Source organism: Cydia splendana, chromosome Z (genome assembly GCF_910591565.1).
Source record: "Cydia splendana chromosome Z, ilCydSple1.2, whole genome shotgun sequence".
Classification (NCBI taxonomy): Eukaryota; Metazoa; Arthropoda; class Insecta; order Lepidoptera; family Tortricidae; genus Cydia; species Cydia splendana.
In genome coordinates, this window is record NC_085987.1 from 15,460,137 (window position 1) to 15,472,234 (window position 12,098).

The 12,098-nt window shown below is 36.2% G+C and overlaps 2 protein-coding genes across 6 annotated transcripts in view; one reads left to right on the forward strand and one right to left on the reverse strand.

Annotated features, from left to right (window-relative positions):
- LOC134804563 (protein ECT2) overlaps positions 1-589 on the reverse strand; it is an 86,883-nt gene extending 86,294 nt beyond the window's left edge. For 2 of the 5 annotated variants that reach the window (XM_063777663.1, XM_063777666.1), the window contains exon 1: positions 239-589. In XM_063777663.1, coding sequence (XP_063633733.1) covers positions 239-311 — 73 coding nt within the window. In that variant the 5' untranslated portion in view covers positions 312-589. The remainder of the gene's footprint in view (positions 1-238) is intronic. The other 3 variants (XM_063777664.1, XM_063777667.1, XM_063777669.1) reach the window with 3 other exon arrangements.
- Positions 590-2,262: 1,673 nt separating this feature from the next.
- LOC134805090 (4'-phosphopantetheine phosphatase) lies at positions 2,263-4,319 on the forward strand. Its single transcript, XM_063778381.1, has 5 exons — positions 2,263-2,675; positions 2,914-3,119; positions 3,199-3,329; positions 3,412-3,700; positions 4,048-4,319. Exons 1-5 carry the CDS (start codon positions 2,437-2,439, stop codon positions 4,260-4,262), a joined length of 1,080 nt encoding a protein of 359 aa, XP_063634451.1. The 5' UTR covers positions 2,263-2,436; the 3' UTR covers positions 4,263-4,319.
- Positions 4,320-12,098: the final 7,779 nt, after the last annotated feature.

The window sequence follows — 12,098 nt, forward strand, 5'->3', positions numbered from 1 at the left end:
GCCCATAATAATATGCCATCCTTTACCACTCTTTTTATAAATATTCGGTTAATGCTTAAGGAACCTTTAATACTACAATAAGTTTTAGAAGAAAACGGTTAAAATTCCTGTCCAAATAACTGTTGATGTTTACACGTAAATAAATGCGTACCTGGGAGAAAATTATACTGACCAAGCAAAAAACAATTCAGTTAGTAAAACATTAGAGGGATATAGTTAATAAATGAAAAATATTAACCATTATTATGTTCAATTTCTTCAGTTGTAGCGGCGCTTCCTGTTTGTGTCATGCCCTTAGACAATTCGTCCATCTTGCTGAACACTGGTTTGTTACATCAATCATTTACAACACCAATTATAATAACCTAATAAACACATGTTATATCACAATGTACATTACGTGATAATCAGTCTTTTTCGAATAAAACCAGTTTTATCCATTTCAAACACATATCTCAAAATTTCAGCACTGAACTATGAGAATAAAATTGAACTTGATGAAACAGATAGGACAAGAACCGATAGGTAGCAAGCCATAAACAAAATGAAGTTGAATTGAAGCAGCTGCTCGACCATAGTTTCATTGACCAATGGGACGCCGAGAACAAAGTCGTTTCGATCGCTTGGCTTGTATAAGGCCGGTTACATACTAACGATACGCTATTTTTCTTGTTTAGTAGTATTTAAAATAATACTTTTTATATATGTTTACATTTATACTAAAACACATTTAAAATAAACATTTCGTTTCATGATAATGAGGATTTGTCTGGGCACCCACTAAAAGAGAAAATATAAGAATACTTAAATTTAAAAATAACGATATTATATACTGGGTCAAGCAGATCTTGTCAGTAGAAAAAGGCGCGAAATTCAAATTTTCTATGGGACGATATCGTTTCGCGCCTACATTTTTCAAATTTGCCGCCTTTTTCTACTGACAAGATCTGCTTGACCCAGTATATCTGTAGAGATACTATAGAGGTTCACCGTTGAATATGGGCTGCACAGACGTCACTGATACTTTATATGATGCCGTCAAAATACTCAAAATAATATTGTTATCTTTATCTAGGTAAATACTTACAGCATTTAGTAACTGGAGACGCCCTGTCTGTCATTTTCTGTACAAAACAGTCTGCCGAAGTGCCGATTTTTGCGGGGGAGGGGCACGTCAAATGTATGGCTATTTTGTACCAATGTAATGTAGGTAAAGTACCGTAAAACGGGGTGAAAAGACACGTTTTCAACTTCAAGAACGATCTTCGCCAATAATCCAAATTATAAAAGTAAAAATTTTGGTATCATTTTTTGAGTCTTGGTTAGTTCTTCAATTTTGCATTTGTGAAAAAAAATTTTACCTACCCAATTCAGAGAAAATCAAAGAAAACTACCTGTACTCTCCATATCCTTAAAACGGGGTCGATAGACACAAGAAAGGGGTGAATAGAAATATTAAGTTTTAGTTGTCATAGGCATCGAATTTGGTCATTATTATGTTGATATTCTATTGGCAAATGGTATATATATCTGTTAAACAGCTATTTGACACAAAATAATTTTTTCGTGTCTTTTAACCCCCAAGGCGTGTTTTTACACCCCTTTGTTGTATCTAATCACCCCCTATGGCGTAACTGACCCCTTTATCACGTAAAATTGCTTGTTATTGGTTTTTTGCAAATAAATGCTTTATTATAGAGAAAATTTGTGATATTATTTAGGTACTACAGATACTATATTACCAGGTTACCTAACTTTTACTTAGTTAATGTCAAAACATTTACCGCTAGAACAAAGTTCAGACAGGCTTCATTTCTTACCTCGGCGAGACCTTACTTTAGAGGCAAAAATATTAACTTTTAGGCAGTTTGATTAAGTTCTTTTGGTACCAATGTAGAGATTAATAGTCTACTATATACGCATTCCAAAAAATCTAATTTAAGAGATGTACGTTTATAAATATAACAACTTGAAAGAAAATGTTCAAAATTTCACTATTCACCCCGCGATTTCTGTTGACCCCGTTTTACGGTACAAACAGCCATGTCAGATAAACGTCAGTCCATAGTTCCATACAAAAGTTTGCACAATTGTGCAAGGTTTTCGGCAGAGGGGTAAGCTTTTAAAGGCGACTGCAGACTTATTAAATGTTCTAAGTAGTCACATGCGATTGGTGCAACGAATTCATTCGATCCCAAAATGTATCAAAAATCGCATGTGATCTAGACATGATGCTGGCAAGTTCCTTCACGGCAGCCATAGTAAAAAAAAGTGGCGCAGTGAAGTCACAGAAGTCAAACAGAAAAAATAGATTGACTTGATAAGATAAAAGGCTGTGTTAAAAATATTTGCTTAGTGATAAAACAAAATGAGACTAGTATTTTGTAAATAGTGCATATTGCTCTGGTTTGCTGTCATTTTAAAAGTGATTCTAGAATGGAACACTTCGGTCTCTCACACATTTTGCAAGAACCGGATAAATATAATCCAGATACTTTGGACTTGCTAGTCGACGATGAGGCGAGAGAATATTGGCTCAACACCTGCGAAAGACTTGTTGAAAGAAATGTGAATTACGCACTGGCCAACATGGATGATCCGACTGTAGAAATACGAGCACTAAAATATAAGACATGTTACGTGGAGGCCCTTAAAGAATTGAGAATTAATCCACTGTAAGTAGCTACTTACAATCTTTTAGTAATTCATTGTTGTTAATACTAGGCAATCTTTGTTTTTTGACATAATATATTTTATTGATCCGTATCAGATCAGTTGGGAATAAAATGTACTTCTTTGTTATCATCTTCACAGCCTCACAATATCCTATCTACTTACAGATTATGTTTTTGTTTTTTTTATAGCTTTGTTTTTTAATTATTTATGTATTCAAATTACTGTTTATAATTTTAGTGCTCATGGGCAGTTGACAATACGATTACTTCTTGACATCAACGAAACATGCCTTCGTTCTCAGGGGTTCTTTGATTTGTGGAAACAACAGAAGAAATATGATAATGAAAATGCACTTGCTATGCTTAGTTCAAGATTGGCTGAAATTGATGCTATACCCAATGATCGACAGCGCTGGGTAGAACTTTGTAGAGGAGTTCTAGCAGGTAAGGCCTTTACTACTTTTAGCATAAAGTTAAGTATCATGGGTTATGCTTATACATGCTCCCTCTTATGTTATAACAGGTAACATGTTTGATTGTGGAGCCCAGGCTGTTGCTGCCATTTTAGACTGCGGACTTTATGGCGCTTTGCAAAAAATACAAAACAGACCATGGCTTTATGATGGTCTTGATAAATGGCTGGATAAATTAGAGGTATCTTCTGGTATTGTTTATATCACATTTGTCACTTGTTAGTAGTATCCAGATACATAATATAATTTGATTTCTTTTTCAGACCACTGTTCATCGTTGTGCAGCTATATTTGTGGACAACAGTGGTGTAGATATAGTTCTAGGAGTTCTGCCATTTGTGCGCGCATTGATACTGCGAGGCACCTCTGTTATTCTGTGTGCTAATGAGTGGCCAGCTCTCAATGATGTCACTAATGTTGAACTTGAAGACATTGTACAGCAGGCTGCATTAATTTGTCCAGTTATATCAGCTGCACTTGCTATGGGAGATTTAGTTGTAAGATCCAGTGGGCAAAGAGGACCCTGTCTTGATCTCAGGACTATTAATATAGGTAAATGTGACTCTATAGTTCGTTTTTTTAGCTTTAGAAATAATGTAAACACTCATGATGTGTCTTTTAATTGAAAAACACATTTTAAAAATAAGTTATGGCAAATATGTAACAATTATGAATCTAATACAATCATTTATTTTCTTCTGCTTTCATAAGTAATTGTTATTGATTTTTAAAAAGCGTGTTTCAATGAAAAGACGTCAAGATCGCTTACCTTTTTTCAAGTTCTTTCTAATGCTAAAAATACGAACTATAGCTAACAATGATTTGTAGCAAAATGTTTACCTTGTGTTTGTCTTTGTGTTATTCAATATCTTACTTATGGTAATACAATTTCTCAACAGGTCTTTGTACTGAAATGAAGATGCGTGGGGTGGATTTGATTATATTGGAAGGAATGGGAAGAGCTGTACATACAAATTTTAAAAAGATAAATACAAGATTTGCAGTGGATTCACTGAAGTTAGCTGTAGTAAAGAATGCATGGTTGGCACAACGTCTTGGCGGGCCATTGTTCTCTGTGATTTTTATTTATGAAGACAAACCAACACAACCATAACGAAGAATTTCCTTTTTTATTGATAAATGTGTAAGAATAAAAATACATGTGTTTACATACCACAGTATTCATTTAGAATCTAGACGATTTATACTCTTCAAGCCTTCAAATTTGATTCAGTTTTTGAATTTTCAACTACTTTGTATTAAAAATAGTATTTTTTCGAAATAAATATATTCAGTGTTACACAGATTATTTGTTTTATTTATGTTTAGTTAATTTACTTTACTATGTATAGTCAGCAGCAGAAGTTGCTAAGCGGGCAAGGGGTTTAAAATTACCTTGAGACGCTCTTATTCTCTTAACAATAAAGTCGCGTCAAGATAATTTTGAACACCTGGCCCGCTTAGCAACTTCTGCTGCTGACTGTACTAACAAACTCGCTGCTGAAAGAAACTGCCCTAGAGCATGTTGATTCATGCTAAGTGTCTGTACCTGCATCTACCAACAAAATTTTGAAAACAATTCATTAGGTGTTTTTTTCGCGTTCGAGAATTTTATGGGTCCTACGGGCCTCACCCGTATCGGATTCGATTTTTGATACTGTACAGTCACCTGCAATAATATGTTACACTATGAAGGCCGCAAAAATATCTGACACGACCTTATTTGTAGAGCCATAAGAGCGTGTCACATGTTTTTGCGGCGTTCGAAGAGTAACAAATTAATGCAGGTGACTGTACAAAGAATACAATACTCACTAGTGCCTCAGTGGTACCTAATAGCAATGTAAGAAAAAATCATGGTATAATAATATACTCCGCCTGGTACTCCATTCCCGTCTTTTCTAGGTCACCTAACTGACACGGGCCTACGTCATCATGCGACAGCGCTATATCATAATATACGATAGCGCTATATATAGCGGCCATGTTGTTGTGACGTAGGCCCGTGTCACTCTGGGAATGGAAGACCATGTTTTATTAGACTATGGAAAAAATATGACGCACGGTGGGCTGAAAATCGCAGAGTTAACCTTTTCGACGCCGTGTCAAACACAAAAGCTGTCACTCAGACGTCACCGAAGTGTCAAAACTGAAATTGAACTTTATGCATATGCACGTAGGCATGTTGCTCTGTGGTCTGTAACCGATAAATCGGTCTTTGGCGTTGAACCTGCGGTGCGGATATATCGGTCATTGGCGTCCAAAAGGTTAAGGCGTATCCAGATTAGTCAATTTATCGCCAATCTGATTCAATTGCCCGATCGAATCGGGAGGTGCGGACGCAAATACCAATTTGGCTCGCCGAATTCAACCGCCGATAACATAGAGGTACAATAATCTAGAGATGACACGGGGGAGGAGCCAACCGACCGAACGAGATGCACTTATGGAAATTTCTGTAGGAGTAGCAGAGAAAGCGGTATTATTGCTTGTCCTTGTTACAGTCTCACTTTTTGTTTGTTCCCCACCAAAAATTTAGTATGGTTTATGGTGGGCAACAAATAACCCGACCGAATTACGTAGATTGTTTTTGGCTCTCGGAGGCACGCGTACAGCTCATCTATGTAATACTAGATCTATGGCCGATAATGACCGATATTATCGATAAAATGAGGCGCGGACGCAAGAATACCAATTTGTGAGGCCAGTATTTTCGTTATGAGGCGTTTTTTTTCAATTTAGAGGGCTCTAACACCACCATAAATCTAAAATTGGAGATTGACGCCAATTTCATATCTGATCAAATCGACTGATTTGATCAGTCCCGTCTGGATACCACCAAGAAACGTCTGCAGCGATTTTGAAGTTGGACGTTTAGTTTAAAATAACACTTGCGCTGCGTGTGCTATCAAAATCGCTGCAGACTTTTCTTGGTCTTACAGTGCACAGTGTTAGTTTTTTAGGGTTCCTTACCCAAAGGGTAAAACGGGACCCTATTACTAAGGCCCCATTCGCCCCATTCGCACGACAGCTTAAAAAGCGTTGCGTTAAAACCCGACGTTGGCGCTTTTTTACCGTTTCCAATATTTGTGTTCATATGAACGCTTAAAAATCACTTGTGAGTCCGACTGCCACGTACGCATCTCAGCAAAGCCATACTTTATTTGCTATTACGACGTGTTATTTGAATATAGCTTGAATATTTCAGGAATTTGTAAGCATAAGTTGACGTTTTTAAGGTGAAACTAATAATAATCTTGACGATTGACAGCGATTGACACCAAAAACTGACACTTGACAGCCAACTGACAGCAACGCCGCGCTTTTTTAACGCTTGTGAGAACAGACACACGGAGTTCCGTATGATCTATTCAATTTGACGCCAACGCTCAACGCCGAAAATCGAACAGTGCTCGATAAAAAAGCGCCGCGCTTAAAAACCGCCTTCGTGTGAATACATACATGGTTATCCATTTGTGTCATTCAAACGCTTTTTTAACGCGCGTTGAAAAAGCTGCCGTGCTTCGAGCAACACCGGCTTCCGCTTCCGACACATCGGAAGGGAGGGGCCCAAGCGATATCTCACCGTACAAATCTTTCTGCCATTTTTCGCGGGGGGAAAGGTGCACACAGTCGCACTTCTCACACACTTACATACAAAATCCAATCTGTAATGATGACACAAATACATAGAAAATGACACACGTCAAAGACAAATCTTGCAAACCTCGATCTCTTTTTGTGTACGGACGAGTGACAAGTGTCACAACACGCACACTAACACATTTTCGTTGAAGTATGTATTGTATTCTGGGAGATGAGAAGTCGGATTTGTCGCTCGACCGATCCGCAATTTGTACTGAGCGAGCAAAATCGATAAATCCAACAATTACATGAGACTAAAATATAATAATTGTGTTTGAATGTAATTAAACGTATGATATGTAAAAAAAAATATTACATGTGAAATGTAACACTTTCTTTTTGTAAATTTGATGTCCCCGACCTCTTTTTATAACAAAAAACCGAGCAAACAGGCATTTTTGTGCAGCAGTGTTCACGCGCGCGTCTGGACTTGGTCTAGTGAAAAATCCAAGTGCAACTAGTTTTATTACCCGCGCTAGATTAGATTGACGCGCTAACCTTGTACCTCGGCAGAGGGGAAATAGTGCGAATGCCGCCTCCCTTCCGTGTTGCTCGAAGATGCCGTGCGAACGGGGCCTAAGACTCCACTGTCCGTCTGTCTGTCTGCCACCAGGCTGTATCTCATGAACCGTGATAGCTAGACAGTTGAAATTTTCACAGATAATGTACCTATTTGATGTATTTCTGTTGCCGGTATAACAAATACTGAAAAGTACGGAACCCTCGGTGGGCGAGTCCGACTCGCACTTGTCCGGTTTTTTTTATTAAAAAGAGGTTTGAATTTGGTCGGGAAAATAATTTTATTAATATTTTTTTTTAACTGAACACCATAGTTCGTTTTTTTTAGCATTAGAAATAAGGTAAACAATCTTGATGTGTCTTTTAATTGAAAAACACATTTTAAAAATAAGTTACGGCAAATATGTAACAATTATGAATCTAATACGATCATTTATATTCTTCTGCTTTCATAAGTAATAGTTATTGATTTTTAAAAAGCGTTTTTCAATTAAAAGACATGTCAAGATCGCTTACCTTCTTTCAAGTTCTTTCTAATGCAAAAAAAAACGAACTATAGCCATAGCCGGTCAAACTTTGTCTGTTGGAAAAGGCGCGAAATTAAAATTTTCTATAAGACGATTACCCTTCGCACTTACATTATTTAAATTTGTCGCTTTTTTCTACTGACGGAAATGGTTTGCTTTTTTTTTGATATTCTTGTTTTTATAAGAACTAGGATATTATTTATTTATTTATCTATCTATCTACTTATCTAATCTTATACCTTTTACCTTATATATATACAGTGAAACCTGGTTAATTGGCACCTGGATAAATGGGAAACCTCAATAATTGCAACCAAAGGTCCGGTCCCGGTCCCTTGAGACCAAAAGGCCTCTATAATTGAAATTTTGGAACCTCTATAATTGCAATTTAGATTTTAGTGCTTTTCGTAATTTTGCCACTGTAATTGACCACATCGCAACTAAGACCTCTATAATTGACACTGTGCTAAACAAATCTGTTATTTTAGCTCTTCTTATTACCTCTATTATTGAAACGACTCTTACTTCTTACCTCTGTAATTGAAATAATGCAGTTGTAGAGAGCAGAAACAATATTTTAATAGGAGTGATCATTTTATTTTAAATCTTCATCCAGAATTCAATTTATTTATTGGGTATCTATCGCAGCCTGTAGTAGGTGAAATAGTTTTGATTAAATCAAAAACAAAGTATGCTTTTTACATTCCAATCAAACTTTCTTCTACAAATCAAGGATTTTTTTTAAACCCTATTTATTAATAAGAAAATAAAGTAGTGATTAAGTAATGTAGCTAGTGTAAAAGTGCAAGTTATATAATATATAGACCAGAAACCCAAAACGTAAGCTTGTAAATCTACTTTCAAAGGTTATTTGCACCTCCATAAAAGAAATTTGTCAGAACGCAACCTCTATTAATGAAAACCTCTATAATTGACACAACGATTTTTTGAACCTCGTTAATTGACACGACCTGCTTAAATGAAAAACCTGGTTAATTGACAAAAAGTTGCCGGTCCCTTGAGATTGCAATTATCCAGGTTTTACTGTATATATATTTATTTATTTCTGGGATCTCGGAAACGGCTCTAACAATTTCGATGAACTTTGCTATGTGGGGGTTTTCGGGGGCGATAAATCGATCTAGCTAAGTCTTATCTCTGGGAAAACGCGCATGTTTGAGTTTTCATATATTTCCGAGCAAAGCTATTTATTAGCGCTAAAAACGGCCAAATAAATGCGCCGTAAACAGACGCCTAGCATACAAAATCAGCAACAATAAACACAAAAATCAAAACGGTCAAAAACAGAAAATTTCGGTACGACGCGTTCGGTTCAGTTTTGGAGGAAACAAACAGGTCGTGAACGAAACCTCGAAAAAATTAAAATCGCCACACGTGAGCGGATTGCACACCAGCATGCACGCATACTGGCTTATCGGGTTTGATCGCTCGCCCGTGTAGTAACATGGATACAATTTTATTACCTACATGAATCTACATAGTATATACAGTGAACGGATATTAACAGTATATAGAACTGGATCTAGCGGGTTATTCCCACTAGTTACCACCAAGTTCTTACCAGTGGTAACTACTGGGAATTTTTTTCCCACCTTTTACCACTGGTAACTACTGGGAAAATAAATTCCCACTAGTTACCACCAACTCGGATTGGTGGTAACTACTGGGAATTTTTATTCCCAGTAGTTACCACTGGTAAAAGGTGGGAATTTTTTTCCCAGTAATTACCACCAAAATATTGTTAGAATTCAATACTAATAAAAACACTATAAATAGTATAGTATAAATGTAGCGTGCTGTAATAAATAATTATGTGTCAGTTATTGATTCAGTAAACTGCTTTAAAAGTGATCAAAAATATTAAAACAGTTTTACCAGTATAAGTGTAGGTAAAAACTAAAATAGAAGAGTCTCATTCTAGTTAAATAGAAATTAACTTATTATCAAATTAAATTTATCATATTAACTGTAAATTGAATTACATATTTATACAAACGAACAAACAAATCAGTCAAAAACCGACAGAACTGATTTCGTTTTATTATATTTAGCTACTTCATTTCGTTCTATTTTAACACGATGCAGAGCTGGAATATGTAGGTACTTATTCATAATTTGTATTTAGGCTAAATAAGTAAAGAACATAGTTGTTATTAAAACCGCTTAGGGCGCGCTTCGGATGGACTGAGTGCTCGGACTAACCAGCATATGTTCGCATTCCAATTACGCTCGGGTTGTACATCGCTCGGTCATGTTACGCTGGTTGGCCGGATTGCTTAAACAGCCACGCTAGCGGGATGGTAATAACACTCTACCACAGGGGCATCAGGTACTATTCGTACACTTCTTTTTTTGTATTAAACTTTTATTATTTTGGAAAATATGTTTATTGGAAGAACGTGTAAGTAATTAAAATCACATAAAACAACCTTAAATTGAATACGACGAAGGGGCAAGAGGGCGTCAGGCTAAAAGCAAAAATCAGAAAAAGAGTAAAATAATAATTATGTACTTTATCTGATAGCGATGGCGTGCGAATGCGAACGTCTATAAAACCTGGTAGAGTTGGGAATGTGAATATGATCTTGCAATTAAATTTGGTATAGATGTTTTTAAGTTTAATATTTATCACGGTAAAGTAAGAAACAATGTAGGACCTTAATACCTTATGCATATTTGATAGGTCACAGCTGTGAATGGTTTATCGCAATATAAGTATGAATAATATCGGTACCTATGCCTTGTAAATGCAAAACAATCGTTTAGTTCGTAAATATTTTTTGTGTTGTTCTTATTAAATACCACGAGTGCAAAAAGGCCGGACCGAGTGTGGTGCACACCGCGCACCCTTTTGTTCTTAACCGCCGTGTCGGCCGTGTCTGACCCTTGCGAATTATTCTTTGTTTGGCATAACTGCCCGCCCCTATGGCCGATAAGAATGGTATTGTTTGACATAATTTGATAATTATATTTACCTATCGGGTGGCATGTGAGCTAGACCGAAAGCTAACGGATCGTGGTAGTTTTTGTCATTGTCTTATGCTAACATTAGGATTAACCAAGATGCAATGAGAGTTGTGGTGCAGAGGGAACATTAATTAGATAGCTTGGATATTATTATTACATATTTTCAGACATTGTTATCAGGTTATCACAGTGACCTAGTTGTTATTGGGCTTTATGAAGTAATTTGATCAATGCAGGTTTATACGCCATCGCCATCAGAATCAGATAAAGTACATAATTATTATTTTACTTTTTCTGATTTTTGCTTTTAGCCTGACGCCCTCTTGCCTCTTCGTCGTACTCAATTTAAGGTTGTTTTATGTGATTTTAATTACCTACACGTTCTTCCAGTGGTTAAGTGGGACCTGGATAAGTGAGAAACCTCTATAGCTGGGACTCATTATGCGGTCCCGACACTTTAGCACTGAATTACCTCTGTTAGTGAGATAAAACGAACCTCTATAACTGGGATTAGTTGTTGTGATTTTATAGTCACATTTACCTCTATAATTGAGACAGAGAGTGTATTTTACCTCTTTTACTGAGACTATATTTATAAGATTATATTTCCCTAATTGTTTTTTTGGAATTTTATACGAATTACCTCTGTATCTGGGATAACGTCAATCTATGACCTCTCTAACTTGGACTTTATTGATCTATTTCCGTATTCTTACTAACTCTTAGTTTATCCACAAATTCCGCATTTGCTTAATTGTGTCTAAACGACTTCAAGTTTCATTTAGTTACTTTATATAGTTAAAACTATCGAAACTAAATCCGAAATCTTGATAAGTAACAAGAATAAACAAATTTCAATCATTTAATTAACTTCTGAGACGCAATGAAGTCCGTATCAAATTTAATTGAAAAAATCTATCCTTTGGAAAATCATTCAAAATATTTTCAAAGAAATATTTAAACAGACTTAAAAAATATTTAGGGACAAAGATTATTTTACCTAAACATTTAAAGATAATTACAAAATACCTTATTAACCACCTCTATAACTGAGATATATCCTCTATTCTCACCTCTATTAATGGGACCCTCTGTAAATGAGACAGACATTTATTTGTACCTGGCTAACTGAGAGCCTGAGTAAGTGGAATACCTCTTTAAGTGAGACAAATCTGCTCGTCCCTTGAAGTCTCACTTATCCAGGTTTCACTGTACTACCCGAGCGTAATTGGAATGCGAGCCTATGCTGGTTAGTCCGAGCAGTCAGTCCA